The sequence below is a fragment of the Thalia democratica genome, unplaced genomic scaffold, assembly GCF_965202585.1.
Source record: "Thalia democratica unplaced genomic scaffold, ktThaDemo2.hap1.1 HAP1_SCAFFOLD_393, whole genome shotgun sequence".
In the NCBI taxonomy this organism is placed as follows: Eukaryota; Metazoa; Chordata; class Thaliacea; order Salpida; family Salpidae; genus Thalia; species Thalia democratica.
Genome location: NW_028139462.1, coordinates 31,645 through 51,182, shown reverse-complemented (window position 1 = coordinate 51,182; position 19,538 = coordinate 31,645). Strand labels below are relative to the sequence as shown.

At 23.2% G+C, this 19,538-nt stretch overlaps 1 protein-coding gene across 1 annotated transcript; it reads right to left on the bottom strand.

Annotated features, from left to right (window-relative positions):
* Positions 1-7,510: 7,510 nt before the first annotated feature.
* LOC145846279 (eukaryotic translation initiation factor 2 subunit 2-like) lies at positions 7,511-16,300 on the bottom strand. Its single transcript, XM_082953157.1, has 7 exons — positions 16,271-16,300; positions 12,517-12,604; positions 11,701-11,747; positions 10,920-11,068; positions 9,490-9,546; positions 9,106-9,191; positions 7,511-7,769 (listed from the first exon to the last, which is right to left on the bottom strand). Exons 1-7 carry the CDS (start codon positions 16,298-16,300, stop codon positions 7,594-7,596), a joined length of 633 nt encoding a protein of 210 aa, XP_082809283.1. The 3' UTR covers positions 7,511-7,593.
* Between the last annotated feature and the right edge of the window lie 3,238 nt (positions 16,301-19,538).

The window sequence follows — 19,538 nt, the reverse complement described above, 5'->3', positions numbered from 1 at the left end:
AAACAAAGCGCAAATAAAATCTAAAAACGTTACTATTTATTGTGCAATTTTGTTGATATTATATTTAAAAATAACTTTACACTTTACATTAAGTAAAACAAAGGTTTGAATTTTTTTCGTGATAAAACTTAATTTATATTTTATATTTCTTTTTGAGACAACTATAAAAACACGTTTTAGTCACATACGTATAAAGTTTAAACCATATATAAATTTATTACAGTTTTCAAATACAGCTTTGCTTGCTTTTGAAGTTATTCGATTACCCTTAAAAATTTACTAATTTATTACTAAAGAAAATTCTTGAAATAAAACGAAGTTTTTAAAGCAAAGTTTTACATTTTTTAACAAAGTAATGTTTAAAACACAGCTTTGCCTTTTAATTAGATATAGTAACTCTTTTATTTGTTATTCATCAAATAACTTTTGTATTTCAGTAAAAGACATAGTATTACGAGGCTCAAACAGCGATGGTGCATGGTTTCGTAGCAAAATATTATCATCAAGTAAAAGCTGTTCTTGTTTCTTTTCATTCATGTATAAACTTTCTAATCCCAGAAAAAACTCGAAAGTTAGTTGTTTATAAATGTTGGTAAAATTTAGTTTTGTAGATAGTTATTTGAATAATTTTATAAGACTTATTTTGAGTAAGTCAGAGATATTTAGAAATGTCTGATGACTTTAACATTTAAACATAGTATTTAACAAGTTTTTTTTTCATATCAAAGCTACTTTGCAGTGTTTAATCGAAACTTTCGTAATCAAAATAAAGTATAGAATCTGATTTATTCGTTTTTATACTTACATAAGTGTAAAATATTTAAACAAAACTACTAAAACTTGTTATAGCTCAACATTTTCAAAAACTTTGTTTTAAAATTACAGGTTCATATGAATTTAACTTTAATCCAAAAATTTTTCGCATCAACTAAAAATGAAAAAGTAGAGCAAAAATTTAAATTGAAGCTGAAACCAGGCAAATGGAAACATTTTAAAAAGAAAATAAGTTTTTCTACAAAACGATCTCCTACACGATTAGAATTTGTTGCTAATCAAGTTCTAGCTACTGGGCAGCGAGTTCACATAAAGAGACTTCGATTTAAAAATTGTAGTAGTTTATATATAAGCTAATTATAAAGTGTTTTAGGTATAATAAAATATATACAGCGAAGTATAAGAATAGTTTTCGTTCAGAAATAATCAACTGTCGGTTGTGTTAGTTTAACAAGTTTTTGCACACATACATTGCATATTTAGCTTTTTGATTTTTGTTTTTTATATTCTCTTTATGTTCTTGTAAATTAATAAACGTGATATTAATTTATATTTGATATTAAATACTGCTTTGTTTATTAGCACTTTTGAATGCTACTGATTTTAATCATTGATAATAACTTATTTCTTTTCATTTCTATTAATAAACAGCAATAAAAACGTTAAAATATATTTTGAACTCTTTCACTTACTGCTTTTTAATCTCAATCATAAAATCACAATCTGTATGCTTTTGTCTATATATCTATACTATCTTACCTTATCTGCTTCACTGTTTAGTGTTTTTTGTTTAAAAACACTATATTACTATGAAAACTTATGAAAACTATGTAAACTTATATATATATCTAACATATTATTATTTTATTATCACCGTAATTTTGTTTTGTTTCAGATTTTTATGCTTGTATAGTTTGTGGATCCTGTAGATTACTACTTTAGATAAACAGATTGACCTGACGCAAACTTAAAGGCTAAAACAAATTATTATTTTTATGTTGTACGTTTGTTTTATAACGCAAACACAATATTGATTTATTTTTTTTGTTTCATATAAATCAATGCTTTGAATTTTTTTTAGTTTATTTAGCTACATACTTTTGCTTAAAGAATTCATCAACATTAGACTTTTGAAAATTTATTAAAATAGTATTTATTTGAGGACAAATAAAGTTTAAGTACAGTTCAATCAATGACTTGTTATTTACAGTTTTAATTGCTTTAATTTGTTTTTTTAACCTGTTAATAAGTATTAACGTCGTATTAGTTTATGATTTCATATTAGGGCTGTTATAAGTCAAAATTTAAATGAGGGTTTAAAAGTTTACGAAGTGGTTATTTACTTAAGCAACAGCAAATTTATCACTTCAAACCCTCAAACTACTAATTTATCAAACTTATTGATAAATTAGAAGCAGTTTTTGAAAAACAGAGATATCGTTCAATGATTCAAAGAAATGTTGATGCTTAGCTTTAAATTAATTTAAACTGCAAGATATGTACTTTTATAAATAAAAAAATTGTCAAATTTAATATTTAGCACTTATAATGATATTTTTATTTGGTTTAGTTAATATTTACTATCAAATTGTTACATATATATTTTTTTTTTAATCTTAATCACACAGTTAACAACAAACAAAAAAAAACTGTTTAGAGTACAAAAAGGACGGTACTTGAAAACTTAAATTTAGGAGTTTGTATAATGATTAGTACTTAACTTGAATAAAACAGTTGTTTCTTAATGTCTATATAAAATTAAACATAACAATTAAACATGCTATTTTACCACCCAAAACGTTTGTATATAAAAAACAACTTAATGTAAACTTAAAATTATCCTTCAGTTATTACAACATGTTTATGTTTTCACGTTTTTGAGTCGTAACTTTTCTACGATTTTGTAAATGCAGCAACTTATTTTTGTTTTAGTTAATTTGCAGATTAATTATTAATTACAAAACGTGCTAACGTGTTATAGTAATTTTTTTACGACTATTATCAACCACATAAAAAAAACTTATACCAAATTACTTATATACCAAATTATATGTGAGTAATGCACATATAGTGCAAACAAGTTCTTCACTATCTATATTATTATTAGCAGTTTGAAGTTCTAATGTTTGTGTAATTTAACAAACATTTACACATGCCAAAGTTTATAACCAGAAAGTGCGCTATAAGTCAAACAAATCTAAAATAAAAGTTCTAAATTTAGTTCTTAAGAAACACAAAGACCAAGTTTATTTTGATAACTTTTGTCCGAAAAAATAAATTTAATTTCTAATAAGTTCTAAATCGGTTTGATATGTATTGAAGTTTTACATAAATTATTAATATTTTGATAAAAAATACTCATTATAATTCCTGGCCAGTTTACAAAATAAACGATTTTAACTTTCGAAACTTATAATTTTTTTTTATAGACTTCTGTATTCTAAAATAAAAACTTCTGTAATAATATATACACTGTTGAAAAAAACAATCTTTGGTTGAAATTTAATATTTAAAGTGATAACAATCTATTTTTTTATAAAACAATATACTATTACTAAACTGTTGATAAACGGAGCTAACTTACTGTTTCTAAAAATCTCTTAAGTGAACTAGATATAAAAATTAAACGTAAACTTAGAATCCAATTATCAGTCAAATTAAGATAATAAATACCAACTGAAATTACCACATAAAATTTTGCGTTTGGAAATGGCAATTAAATTTCATAAAATATGTTTTAATACAATTTATGAAGCATATATAAATAGTAATTTGATAACAGAAAATTTTAATTTATGTGTAAATTTTAATAACAAAGACAATAGTCAGTCCGTTAGTTTATTATTGTTCATCAAAAAAAATTTTGGTCTTGTTTATTTTCATATCTTAAACTAATTTATATACATGTCTTCCAAATAATCGTTTCTTTAAAAAGTGATATATCAATGAACAAAGTTTTTTAACCGTATTTTAAGTTTATAATAAACTAATAGATCAAAAGTTTATTAAGAAAGTGACAGAAAATAAATTTCAAAATTTATTGATAAGTCTAAAAATTAAAGACTCCTGTCATATTTTTGTTGAAAACAAAAAAAATGATAAAGTATTTAAACTATTTGCTTAGAGTATTTTGTTGTTAATACAACCTCGACTACTTGTACAACTTATTAATCGTAGAATCAAAAAAATAACTTTAAATAATATACAATAGGAGCAATTCAAAAGTTGTGCTTGCGGAAGAGATACACAAAAATAATAGTACAAAACAGATAGTAGTAATGCTATAAAACTTCATTAAAAAAAAACAACAATTTTAAAACTTTTCGAACTTTATTTATTTGAACAAGCAAGGCTTCCGTTAAGTTTTTTTAGTACTCAAGTATTTCGTTGTACCTAATTTTTATAGTACTTAAGGTGTGTTAAACAGTAGCATTTAAAATTTAATTGATGCTGTAATACAAAATTTAAAACCTGCAATTTACCTCTAAAATTAAAAGTTTAACACTTTTAATATAAATACACTTTAAGTAAATTTAAGTTTTTATATAATTTTGACAACTCCCAATAAAGCATATTTAGCATTAAGTTTTAATTTTTTTCTTAAATGTTTATGTTTAACATGTCCCAATATATTAACAATACATAAGTTTTATCAGGATTGGAACCTACAATATTAGATGAATTCGTCTATGCTTTCAGCTGTTCTTTTTAAGCGTAGTTTTAGTTTATAATCTTTTAAAACTAAATTATAGTTAAGTAAATTTAACCTCTTTTTGTGATATTATACTATAAATTTCTAATAATACTTGAACTACTTAAATATAACTAAGACTTGTTTTAAAGTAACTAAGTTATATGTACATCTTTTTTAATTTACTGCTTACCATTTAGTATAAACAGTTTGTTTTGTAAGTTCGGAGAAAACAAATAATCTTAATAAAAAATGTTTAAATTTTTCTTTATATTTCACTCGTAAAACAATATCATTTTATAAATGTTTGTTATATAACAGACTAATATGACTTTTCAATAAACACGTCAAAGTAAACTATCGATTAATTAAGTAAAAACTTGTTTGTACAAGAAAAAAAGCTTCTGAACTTTTTTTTAAAATAAATGTTTTTAAACTGCTCAGCTAAATAATTACTTAAAAATAATTTATCATTTCGTACACCTTTTATTAGCAAGTTTGAAAATATAATTATAAACAAAGGTATGACAAATTGTTATGTTAGAAGTTCTATACTGTAACAATTAGCATATAGGTTTTAAAACTTATGTGAGAAGTCAATGATATTTAAGAGTGCCAATTAGTTTCCTTTATTAAAAAGCAAATTGCATTAAAATGTGGTTGTAGAGTTATATAAATAAGGTTTAGTACTTCTTGAATTAAGTTAATTTCTCATTATAACACAACTTACTTTTCGTTGTACTAGACGTTGTTTTTGGAGAGATAAGTATTATCTGAAAAGTTAAATTAAACCTGATTATAAAAAAATTAAGATCTATGTATTTCTTTAATGCATGATATTTAGTTTCTATAAAGTTTAAAATGAATGGATTAAAGGTAGTCTGCCTTATTAACATTAGAAATTAGACAGCTTTGAATAAATTGATTAGCATACAATAAAACTGGTTTAAAAAAACCACAGAAAAAGCTGCCACAATTATTAATTATAGTTGTAGATAATTCATAGCTAAAAAACCTTTTAAAATTTTACTTTTATTACTTTAAAAAAATAAGCCATCAGTACACACTCACAGTATTTTGTGATCTATCAAAAGAAATTTTGTTAAATAAAAACTGATTAAAATTGTTATAACGAAATTAATAGTTTTGAAGTCAAGCTTTTATGATTGGTACTTATATATACAACAGACTATATACTCGGATAATACTATATTCTTAAAATTAAAACAGAATGCATTGTGCTGCATTTGGTTACCTTATGTGTTTATAAAACTTTTATAACTTGTTTTAAATGACTTGGTAAAATTTTCGTAACGCATACATTAAAAAACAAAACATTCATAAACTTAAAACAATAAACTATGATCTAAATAAACTAAAGGATTTATAAAGTTAAAATATTAAATTTAAACGTAAAAAAAATAAGTAGGGTTAAATACGATTTATAGTTATTTATTTAAAATATGATAACGTTAGTAAGCATTTGTCTGAGTATAAAACGAAAGGTTTAATTATCAAAAAATGTAAACTAATGTACATTGTACAATTTTTATTTCAAATACGGCTAAATTTAAGTGTTCATACTTTTAGAGTTTCAGTACTAAAACTTAAAAAAAAAGTTCTTAAAGTTTTTGTTTTTATGGTAAGTTTATGTTATTTGTTTTGTCTTTAAAACTTCATAGCTTTTACTTTCTAAAATAAGCCATGACATATATACAAAAATAATTGCGCCTGTGTGATTATGTTAATTTTTACTGCTTTTTTTAACTACGAAGTTATCATTTACAGCTGGTCATTAGAAAATAATTTAGAACTTTACACGGTAAAGTATACCTTAAGAGACTTTTGTTTAATACTACATATAATGAAGTAATGTAGCTATAAATTAACTTTATAACAATAAAAAAAACTACATTTAGTTGTCTCGAGTTTTAATTGATATTTTTAAGTTGAAAATTCTACAAGCTTAATAATCCCTTAAAAAAAATGTTTAAATAAACTATCAGAATATTAAACTAAACTTTAAGTTATCAATAATCAGAAAACTTTATCTTATTTCATAGCTAAAAGTTTTATTCCTCCCTTTTATAAAATATAATTACACAAAAATACATAACATAGACGCAATACATACTACAATTTTGTTCATTTTACATTGGTCAAACTAATCTTTTTAAAATTTTAAAGGTTTCAATAAAATAAAAACTAAATTTTGTGTAAATTTTTATCTATTAAAACATATTAAATATATATTAAAGTTATCTAGCATCAAAGAGAAAACGTCATTTTTATTACTTGACTTTATAACTTTTTTTTAGGGCACTAAATCAGTCGTTAAATTTAAATGATATTAAATAATTTAACATAAACAACAAACAAAATCAGTTATTTACGTTTATTTCAAAACAGAAAACTTGAATTATTTATAGAATATTTACATATGTAAATATATAGAGAGAATTTCTAAACACCTTTTCCCTATAAACAAACCTTAAATAAATATGACAAAAGTTCAAAAACAAAACTAAAATATATTTAAACCATACTCTATAACTTATAAAAGAAAGTTTATTTTTTATAGCTGTATTTTAAATCGCACCAATGGTTTCATTAAAGGTCTAATTTTAAAAAGGTTTTCAATAGAATTACTGCCTTTATAAGAAATACACCTAGGAAAAAAAAATTGCAAAACTTTTAATATATATAAAAGGAGGGATAAAACTAAAGATTAGCATTTCAACAGAGGCATACAATTTAAAAAGTTGTATAAATATGTATTAATATATAAATATTTGTGTTAACAGTTAGGTTTTTACTAAGATTCAAGAAATAGGTGTGAAAAAATATGCAAGGAGTTATGTTTCAGGTTTTTTATGACATTGAACAAACAAACACACTTTGAACTGACAAAATCACTGCTAACATTTAAGTTTTCTTTAAGTTTAAATTCTGTATACAAGAAAAGAAGTGCAAAAGGAGATTGGTTGCTTAATAAAGAAGGAAATAAAAATAAAACTCAAAATTCTACTAGACATCAATAAAACTTGTGTGAAGAAACATGAGTTTTGTTTTAGGGTGTTTTTTATTTATTACAAACTTTAACATTAACTGGTAGAAACATAATTCTTCTAGGTCATCTTGGCGCGAACACGAGCCCTCTTACCGGTTACGGCTTGGAAACCGGTCTTGATCGAAGCCACGGAGCATGACGATTGGCAGACGTTACACTTGAGGAAGTACAACCTCTCGCGTTTCTCAAGCGTCGTGTCGGTCGCCTTGCACGTGTGGCATGTCACATATTCCCCTGTTGTGAAAGTAATATGATCAAAATGAATTATGACTTGCAATAATGCCTGTTGGTAGTTAGATATCAATAAAATACTTGTTCCCCTGTGGTTACAATTAAATTCAAAATTTATCATTTACAGATGCTTGCAATACTACATGTTTTGTTTGCCGTTGTAATAACAAATGTCAATTAATATTTTGAGAAAGATGAGAAGTTTTAATTACTCAAAACTTTTAAAAGGAGCAATGTAAACTAACTTGGGAATTTTCAGGGTTGAAATTCTAACTTTATTTTTATATTCCTTCAAAATACTTAAGTTTCATATTTTTAAAAAATTGAGAAAAAAGTGCATTTGTTGACAGAAGACGTAAAATTAATTCTCTTAAATAACAACAAATGCTAGACCCTGCTTTGAAGACTATTAACTCATAAAAATATATACATGTTACTACGCTGAATATACTATAATAAACTGATATATAAGAATATACATTAACAAAAGTTTTAATCATTTTTTAATTCTCTGTTCAGATGCACTCCTATAGATTATTTTCTATTTTTTATAGTTTAATGTGTGTAAAACCGTATAAATAAAACAAAAGCCTTTTAATCTTATTAAACAACACAGGACTATTTCAAATTACTATTAACACAAAAATAATTATATTAATTCAGCTAAAAATTGTAACATAATCAGCCTTTCTACAAAATACAGTTCACTAAGTAAGAGCTAAAGTTAAAAGATTAATTTGAAATAATCTATAAAATTTATTGAGCTGTTGGTTTTTATTATTTTTTATTCCTTTATATTCGCTAAAATGTTGACAATAGTAATTATACTGTAAGGACTCTAATTTAACTAATAAGTAAATACGATTAACAATAATAAACTAATTTATATACGATTTGATTCAATCATTTAAGTTCGTAAAGTTGTTGTTGAATACTTATTCATCTATAAAGACTTTATCAGTAAAATGACTTTAAAATTCTAATACTCAACAAAATTATTTATCTAAAAATTATCTTTACGCGAACTAGATTACATAACATACCATTGAAAGTCTTTTCACTGATTATTATTTTCCCAAAATAATATACTTACAATTATATAAACTGTATAACTTAAATTACTTCTATATAAAACTGGCAACATTAAACTAGTTTATAAGTTTCTATATAGTCTTTCAAAACTTAATTTATACACTTTTTATGTATAATCAAAACTTTTAACAAACTTATATATCTTTTAAAGACTTCAGTACAAAGTTATAAACATATTTGAACATCCTTATAAATATTCTAAGGAGCTAAGATAAAGAAATAGTAGAAACAATTAACAAAAACGAACTTATGTATCTTCTGAGGACGGTTTCTAATTGTTTCTGCTGGAATCTTCCCTTAATAATGAGCTGGTTGGTACCGTCGAGACTGCCACTGTTATTAGTGTTGTAATATTAAATTTAAAAAAAAATCTTTTTGTTTGTTATTTTTTAATGAAAAACTCATTTACTTGCTATAATATAAAACAGAAAAGTTTTTATATTCTTCAAAAATAAAAATTAACATAATTCTGTAACACAAAAAAATACTATCTTAATACTTAAATAACAAAACTTGTATCACAAGAATGTGTTTTATACTACTAGTGAGTTAAAATTACTTTTATAACTAAGATAATTTTCCGTACATAACAAAATACAACTTATTATATTACTACAATTTTATTTCTTACCTCGTACCCAACTCAGCAAAAATAAATTGAATGACATGTTTCGGCTGGCGATTGAGTCTGTTTTTTTTTGTTTTTTTAATAATAATTATTAAATTAAGTAAAACATTAACTACTTTATATATATCAACATTAACCAATTATTAGTTAAATGTATAATCTGAAATTTACAAACGACTCAGTATAAATTAAATTATCCTACACATGTTTAGAATATGTCAGCTTATTTTCAAATACACTAATAATGATAAATTTCTCTACACAATATATACTGTTGTTTAACAAAATATTTATAGTTGCTCAACTTAAAATAGAGTTTAGAAATATATTAAAATTGTTTAAAATAATTAGGTTAGAAAATAATTTAATGCTGAGTATGTTAAAACTTTCTTTAACTTAAGTACTTGCAAGTTTTGCAAAGTTTAGATTATAAAACATGATTATTAAATTGGAAACATTAAGTAATACTCTTGAAATATTTATAACGTTAGAAAAAGTAAAAATATTTTTTTTTTGTACATTTTATGACAAACTTTTTTTTTGAGAGCAAAACTCTATGGTAGCTGAGTATGTTATTATACTACCTATTTTAAAGTACTGTTACATTATGTAAAAATCTACAGCAGTGGAAATAAAGAAATAATGTAATTTTAGTTTACTTATATTTTTATTATCAAGTAGAATTCAGACAAAGTATTTTCAACAAACCAAATCTTAAAAGATGTTCATACTAAAACAAACAGTACTAATTATATTGAAAAGAAAAAAGTACAAGTCTGTTTAATAGTAACACATTACTATACTTTAGTTTTATTAAAACCAAACTTGTAGTTTTACGAAATCAAACTGAGGAAAGATTGTGGAAATTTTTATAGTTACAAGCAGTTACAAGTATAACATTTCAGACTATAAATAAATATCTCATTTACTCTGATAATATTTAAAAATATGTATAGTACAACGAAGCTTCATTATTTTATTTACATTTACAAAACATACGAATGCGCACTACGTACAAAAATGGTTGAAAATTAACTTAAAATTATAGAAAATTAAAGTTCTGTTTTTATTGTTTTTCTTAATATATAGTTAAAAATAAAATAGTATAACAACTCAGTTTTTTTCAAAAGTACTAACAACCAATCTAGAGACAATAATTTAGAAAACATCAAAATACAGAAATACATTTGAAAATAATATTTATTTATAATATATAATTTTTAATTATAATAATATTAATTATCAATTATATTAATTAATTTTATAATATTATAATATGTTTCTATAATTTTTATAGTTATTAATTTAATTATAATAATATTTAATAATATGTAATAATTACATAATTAAAGCCTTTTAATGTTACATCTTATTATCGTTTGATATATTTAACATAACAACTACAATTATTCTACAAACACAAATCAACGAACTGAGCGACGATAGTTGAGAAGTTGACGAACGACGTCTTCTTGGTGCCGACTCTGGCGCACTGGGGCGGCGAAATGACAAACTTCTTCTTCTCGCCGCTGACCATCTCAGGGTTGGCCCTCCTCATGATGCCGAACACGCGCGTCAGTAGCTGTTTGGGGGATTTTATTTTAACTTTCGCGCGCATTTTTATAAGAGTTATTTTTATGTCGTATGTCAATTGAGGAAGTGCAACCATTAAAGGAAACAATTAATTTGTATTTTAAGTATTACTAACTGTTAAGGGAATGTTAACAATAAATACAAATAATTTATTCTTTAGTAGTTTGGGATCAGTAGATTTTTAAGGTGACACTCATGTGCTTTTTATTTAGTTAATTTTAATCTGCAGGTTTTAAGAATTTCAAATTATTTACTTTGTAAACTTCAAAGACTACTTTAAAACAATCAAAAATTTTTGCACTGGAAGCTACTTTTTGATTTTTATGGTTGTAATTATTTTTAAACAAAATTTATATAGTATTTTTCATAAGTAAAAGGTATTTAATACCATATATAAAATTTTGAAATCTGTAGATTGTTATTAGTTGTTTTAACAAACGTTTAGTTAACTTAATCATAAATAAAAAGTAAAGATTACTTAAAACGGATTGTTAAAAATACTATTTAAGTAAAACACACAAAAAATATTGTAAAACAAATAAATATCTGATCATAATTATAGGCAGTGATATTATTAGCACGATGATAACTAGACTGTATAACAAAAAACTAATAAAATACCTGATCATAAGTATAATCCGGTTCGTCATTCTTACTTTCCATTTCATCTAATTAAATATATTACAAAAATTTTATATATAATTCAACTTTATTTTACATCACATTTATTTATATATTTTTACATATTTCATTATTTTTGCCAAAAAGTAAAAAAAAAATACAAATTCACAATGAATTTAGACTTGCAAGTTTTAAATAATTGTTTATAGATATTATTCACAGTAAACCATATTTATTGAGAAAAATGCATTTCTAATTATACAAAATTAACTAACTTAACAATTGATATAAAAATATTTAACTACTTATTAACTCTTTTGAAATCATTAGACTATCTACGTTGATATAAGGACATAATGTATAAAAAATATTTAGTTGAATTAAATATAATGTCCTGATATGCTTTTTACACAAATATATTATCTTAATTCAATTTAATCTTTTTTTATACACACAATGTTGTAATACTTTTTAAAATTTTATCAATTTACCTTTTTAAAACTTTATTTACTTTATATTCATGAAGTTAATTTTAGTCCATAAAGTTAAAACAAAACTTTTAAGAAATCATTAAAATTATATTAGATTATTAAGATTAAGGATTTATTTTAACCAAATAAAATCCACTTTTAATTATCATCTTGAACTAATAATATAATTCTATAAAAATTTTATGTTGGATTTTGTTTGAAATATAATACGTTAAGAATAATTACTTATATCGTAAAAAATAAAGGTTACTACTCATAGCAAGACAATCACAATTTTTTTAATTTAATTTTTACTTCTTTTTTTTACTCTCAATTTTAAAATTACCTTGATCAACTTCGGGCAAGTCAACTTCTTTTGGCTTCTTCGATTTTCTCTTCTTCTTTTTTGTACCCAAATCAAGATCCACATCTTGCTATATACCACCAAATTAATTTATACATAATTACTTTTAGTAGTACAGAAAAAACAACTTATTCATAAAGAATTTTATATAAGATATATAGCTATGTATAATGAAGTGATTTCATATATGTAACTATTGTATACTAAATTAGTCAAAGTTTTTACTTTCTTTGAAAAAAATCTATATAAGTTTTCAAATTGAATTCTTTTTTAAATTTCAGACTTATTAATATTATTCAACAAAAAATAATTCTTTATATTCCAATACACCACATTTTTTTTTCTTCAGTTGGACAATATCAATTACTAACAGGCACTGATGCAAACTTAACTAAGTAATTAATATTTCTTTATTTATTTTTGAAAAAAAATTCTAGGTTTTAAAAGTAAAAGCTTCCTGTCTATTTTTAGTATAAATTTAAGGAAAAAACTGCCTTAAAAGGTACTGTTATACTACTTTATAAGTTGTTGCTAATCATCAAAACTCTAACTTATACAAAAGGAAAATTGTAGCATATGATAGAATTTCGTGTCAAATCAGAATTTCATTATTTTTCATGTTGAAATTTTTTAAACTCTAGGTATTTTTTTGCCTAAATTGTAAAACTCTAGGTTTCTTGGTTAATGACAATTTTAGGTCACAAAACAGTTTTTAACATATTACACAACATAAAGTTCATAAACTAAAGATGAAAGTTTAATTATATCAATAAATTTATTTAGTGTCAACAAACACGGGTTATAATTTTTGTAAATAATAGTAATAAAGTTTAATTGTTAAAAAACCATAAAGAGTACCAGCAAAAAATCCCTGTTATGTTGACGTTGTAAACTTCTGAAATAATAAAGAAAAACCTTTTAAAAAATACAGATAAAAAAAATATTTTTTTAAAAGTCATGATTGAGACAAAATAATATTTTTTATTTTAAAAATACATTAAATATTCATTTTCATACTCAGTATACACTTACAGGTTTATTTATAAGAAAAGACAAAACATATATATGTTAATCACTACAAAAATTAATAAGATTAAAGTTTATTTTAGCTTAAAAACTTAGGGCAATCATTTAAAAGTTTTAGTATTTTACACTGAACTTGAAAAATATTTTCATCTTTTTAATTTAATGAGGAGAATCAACTAAGTAAAAAATGATAAAACTAAAATATTTGTACTATGATTTAGCATGTTAATAAAAATTATTTATAACTTTTTTAAAATACAACGAACTTTAAAACACACTTAAATGGTCAATAAACTGCAATTTTATCATTTATAAAAATAAAAAGTGTGCAATGAAAGAAAAATAAAATAAATATCAGAGCTTTTAAAAAACCTAAATTTATTGCAGAGAAAAAATTATCAGTTTTAGTTATTTATGTAAGAAATCATTCTTTAGTAAAAAATACTCATTTAATAATATTTCAGAAATAACTAATATCATAGTCGTTATTTGTTCCAAAATTAATATTTAGTAGCCTTAAAATATACATTTACTCATTTATTACAATCACATTTGAAAAATAAAAACATCAACTTACATTTCCTTCTCATCTGCAAAAAAGTAAATATACATGAATATTAATAAAATTTAAAACAAATATAGATATGCATTTATTTTACATTAATTAAACTACTTTTTACACTAATTAAGAAGTATGAAAACTGTTTTTGAAATCTGGATTTTATTTTTACAAATATTTTTGAAACTACTTTGAATGTATTCCTTTTTGATTTCGTAACCATATTAACTGATAAGTAAAGTGTTACAATAAAAACTCATTTTTCTTTATACTATTTTATTTTTATTTATATTATACTGCAGTTTCACATGTATTTTTTAACCAAATGCAGTGAATCATTTTAAAATTTAAATAAAATACAATTAAAATAACTTAATTTTCAAAATATATTACAGAATAAAAGAGTTACACCAGTAAAAGAAGCAGTAGTTATCCAAATGGAAGCAAGATAACAAATACTTTATAAATCTATGTCTTTATTTCTTAAACTTTATGTTCATATAAAAAGTATAATTAAATTTAGACGTATTAAACTTTAAATTGCATATTTAATATAGTACCATTTGACTTTTTAATAATTCTACTGCATCTCTGAGTACATTCCTATTAACAACCAATATAAATTGTTACTAGTTTAATGAAAAATAAAACAAACTTACTGTCAAGATCCAGTTTTGGCTTCTTTTTCTTTTTCTTCTTTTTAAGACCCAAGTCTAATGCTACTTCACTTCTGTTTAAAAATACATTCAAGTACCTTATAAAATCATATAAAACTAATTAAAAATTTTGAAAATAAAATATCATTCAGTAAAACAAACATCTTTAGTTCATGGTAGTGTAAATAGTATATAAATTTTTATAAGTACAATTATTTAAAGAACTTCCAATTATAACAACTAATCAGTTAAGAGCATGGGGGGTATATCACTTTTTATTTTTATATAATCTTGTTTTTAAGAGTTTTAAATAATCTACAAGTATCTTTTTACAGACTTTTAAAATCAAAAATAATTGTTGGGATATAGTAAGTCAAAGACTCCATAAGTAATCTATTGCAGTGTTCAACTTTGACCAGATATACCTCAAAAATTATTTTTAATCTTAAACATCTGTAAAAAGCTACTTGTAGCTTAGTTAAAACTCAACAAAATAAGAACAAATTGTGAATAAACTGTTTAACCCCTATGATATTAAATACAATAAGTTTAGAATTTAATTTTAAGTTTAATATACTAAATATGTTAAATGTTAATTGTTAAATATTTTTTGTTTAATAAAAAAATATATTTGCATAATAAAGTCTTGAAAAATAATTAAATTACTCTGCTTTAGTAATTGAGATCTCTTTATTTGTTTCCTAAAAATCTCAACATATAAAACAAATATAAACTTTAAAAAATATTGTATTACTATACAATATACTTTTTTATTGTCAGTTAAAATTGTTGTGCTAAAAAACGAAAAATTTGAACATTTGACCAACTATAAGCTACAAAAAAAAATTTTAATTTTGATATAAACACTTTACTACAGATAAAAGAAGAAAATATGTAAACAAATTAGTAAAAAAAAAATTGCTACTGTGTGGTTGACCATACCATTAAAAAGTTTTTACATTCAATATAAAATAATTAGCAATAAAAAACTTGTTAAATTTAACTAAAAATTGAAGCTTTAATTCAAAATTGGTTAACATATTTGTAATCAAAAGTAAATTTGGAAAAACTATTATTTATAAATCATTATTTAAAAATTTTCAAACTTTTTAGAAATAAAAATGTAATTAAATAAGGCTATAGGGAAGTCAAAACACTTTTTTCACAATATGATCTTATTTGTAGAGTTTTAGTTAATAGTTAAGCTACAAGTTGCTTTTTTACAGATTTTAGTATTTAAACTCATTTTTGAGATATACCAGTTAAAGTCAGGAGTAGAATAGGTTCTTATGAGAGGCACAACCGTATGGCTAATAAATAGAAATCACTAAAAATATATATTCCCCACAGTTTTAGAGATAAATACCTCAAGTTTTTAAGAAATGTTCCTTTCATTATTTAAATAGTTCAGTAGTAACAAACTTTAAGAAAAATAATAAATAAAAATTTAATGATGAAAAACAAAAAAAACTGTTTTAATTTAATTACCAGGTACTTCTAGAGCAATGTTTTCTTCATCGGCCATTTTGATTTTCTTTGTTAGAACTTGTTTAAACAAACTATTTATAACTATAAAATGTTATATTTTTTGATTAATTTAATTTGATGTAAAGGTAATTCATTATACCAAGTTACCATGCATTACTAAAAAAATAGTATTACATAAGTTTTTAGAACAACTTTGTTGATAAGTTTTTGAAAAGTTTGAACATTTTTTTGTATTATAATTTTTTAGTTTTTTATGTTAAATTTTTTTTTATGATCTAAAGTGCTACCTGGATTAAACATATTTCTTACAAAAATTAACAGTAAAGCTTGGATGAAAGCCTAAAGTAGAACTACATTTTAGTTATCATAAAATACAAAAAAATCAATTTCAACTTTTGAGATACAGTTATTTTTTGTAAAAAGTTTTGACAACAAACCTATCGACCAGTAACAATGCATATTATTTTTTAGGGCGTCAAAAATGTTCAAGTATTTAAAAATCACTTAATTTAATTTTTTTTTATATTATTTAGGAAAAAAAGGTACTACAATTACAACAAAATTTTTGTAAACAAAACTTTATTTTAAGAGTTTTATGAGAATTACTTTAAGTTTTATTTTTTTAGGTATAGTACTGCTCCCTTCAATGCTAGACCCAGGGCAAAGGCACGGCTATGGATCACAATTTCTTTGTTGTCAACTTTATCAGAAGCTAACATTACAGGGTTGCCACTCTATAAGTTAAAAGTCTGTACTAATTTAATGCTTGGTTTTTATTATTAAAAAATTTTTTTTAATATAATAAAATCAAGTTTTTTAACAAAATTGCTTATAAAAAAACAAATATTTACTGAAAAAAAAATTTTTTTAATATTGGAACTATCCTGAGATTTTTATAAAAAAGCTCAACTACACTGAGTAAGCCTGAGTTTTTTTTAAATATTCAAAGACTCTGAGTTATCCTGAGCTGTCCTAAGTCATCCTAAGATTTTTGAAAAAAATTTAAATTACCATGAGTTTATTTTGAGTGTGTTACCACCCTGTATTACAACCAAGATTTTATCACTATTTTAAATTTTTAACGCTAAAGACCTTATTTTTCTAAAACTTATAAAAAAATCTATTTGAAAAAATTTTTTAAATAGTTTAAATTAAAATTCTTTTAATGGTGTAAAGTTATAAAAAACCTTGATTTTACAAAAATATTTTGCACATTTAGGGTGATTATGACGTCATAATACATCAAAAAAAAGTTAATATGTCTTTAAATATTTGTCAATAAGTATAAGCCATAAATAACTAAGACATAAGTTATAAGTCTAGGACGTATAAGTGATTTTATTACTGTTTAAGTGAAAAAATCAAAATGTATGTGATTTTTGGTGTTGAAATCAGTTTTTGGGCTGCAAGCATTTTTTTTTAGATTTTATTTTTAGATTCTTCTTAATGAAGCAAAAACACACCCAAATCATATGGACTTGAATGTATATTAAAATATGAGCAGAAAATGTACTCCCAACCCCTAAACCTTCTGAATATTTTTTTTACTTTTATAAGTGTTGGCATAAAGAGTCTGCAAAAAAATTATCAAAAATTGTATGAGGTAGATTTTTAGTAAAACATATTTTTTCAATTTTTAACCATCAGGTTCTACAGTGTAGTATAATAATACAGGTCGCTCTTGGACAAGATATTAAACTTTATGGTGGAAAACTTGGAAAGGTTTTTTCTTAAAACAGGTCCTTATTAGATTTATTTTGATCCCCTTTTTCAATAAATCAATAAAATGAATGTTAAAAAAAAATGTTTAAACTTGAGCTCGTCTTATGTCATACAAAGGTTCAGGCTTCTGCTATGCAGACTTTTACCAATGTCGTTGTTGATTGTTAAAAATGAATGTTAATAACTTTGATTATGATTGTTTTTATTAATCTCTTAAACCTAGTACTTCTGAAATAAAAAATGAGAGATACTTAGATTTGTATAGTGTGAAATTTAACAAAAGAATTGCATTAGTATTGTTAATATGAATATAAGAAGCTTGGATGCAAATATTTAAAAAATCAATGAATTTTTGAGTGAAGTTGAGAGGTTGCCTGATGTGATTTGTGTGTGTAAAATATGGCTGACTAATCTGAAACCTTTTATAGGTAAGTTACATGGATGATTTTGTAAATAAATTATAATTAATAATAATAATATGGTAATTAATCTAGTGGTGTTGCATTTTTCGTTAGAGCTTGTCACTCTTATGAGGTTGTAGAAGGTGTGTCTTTTGAACAGTGTGATGTAGATGATTTGTGGATTTATATTAAACTTGAAATTAATATATATTTTATTGTCTGTAATGTTTATAGACACCCAAGCTCTGCATTTTATAATTTTAAGAATATTTTCTCTATGTTTTAGACCTATCAAAATGAAAAGAAAATATATTATTTAATTGGTGGTGATATAAAAATAAACTTCTTTAATTGAGATCAGTGTATTTATGACTTTTTGGATTGTATTTCTGGTGCTGGTGCTTTGCAATTTTTTCGTTCTAAAACTAAATGTCAATGTTGTGGATTAACATATACCTGATCATATGCCTGATACTTGTAAAATTAAATGTGAAAAGTCAAAAATGAGAATGGTTATCTCAAGTCCTATTAGGACTTTAGTAAGTTTGAAGTTAGAGCTTTTATGAATAACTTGAGTATAAAATTGCAAAACATAAGTTTGTAGGATGAAAACTGTGAAGATGTTAATAGACGTTGGGATGATTTTTAGTGTATTTTTAGTGAGCCAGTATTTAATAATGTTCCAGTGAAAACGTTAAGTATTAAAGAAAAAAAACTAAAAGCCAAAATATGAATAACAAAAGGTGCAATTACCTCAATTCACTTTAAAAACTTAATGTTTAAATTTGCCATTAAAGAAAAAAATCTCTGACTTTTTTTTTAAATATCAAAATCTATTAAACAGAGAAATAGAATGTTCCAAGAGACTTTATTATAAACAAGTATTTAAAAAGATATAAAATATAGTAAAAAGTTATGAAAAATAATGAATAATATTGTTTCAACTAAATATACCTCTAGTTGTTGAATTAAAGGTGTGCTTAATTAGTATGGTAAAATTGTGAATGACCTAAAATGTTTAGGCAATCTAATGAATAAAAATTTTGTAAACATTGCTGACAAATAGTTGAAAGAGAGAAAAGATGTTGTTGATGTAAAGAATGATGAGTATTGTTCAGACTCAAAAAAAAAAGATTTTGTTTTTAACAAAAT

Bases quoted from the DNA above. Each gene is read 5' to 3' on its own strand.
- LOC145846279 (XM_082953157.1), bottom strand. From the start codon at position 16,300: ATGGCCGATGAAGAAAACATTGCTCTAGAA. The intron at 12,605-16,270 runs GTACCTGGTAAT...GGTGGTATATAG, and splicing joins AAGAAAACATTGCTCTAGAA to CAAGATGTGGATCTTGATTT. The intron at 9,547-10,919 runs GTTCGTTGATTT...AAAAAAAAACAG, and splicing joins TTCTCAACTATCGTCGCTCA to ACTCAATCGCCAGCCGAAAC.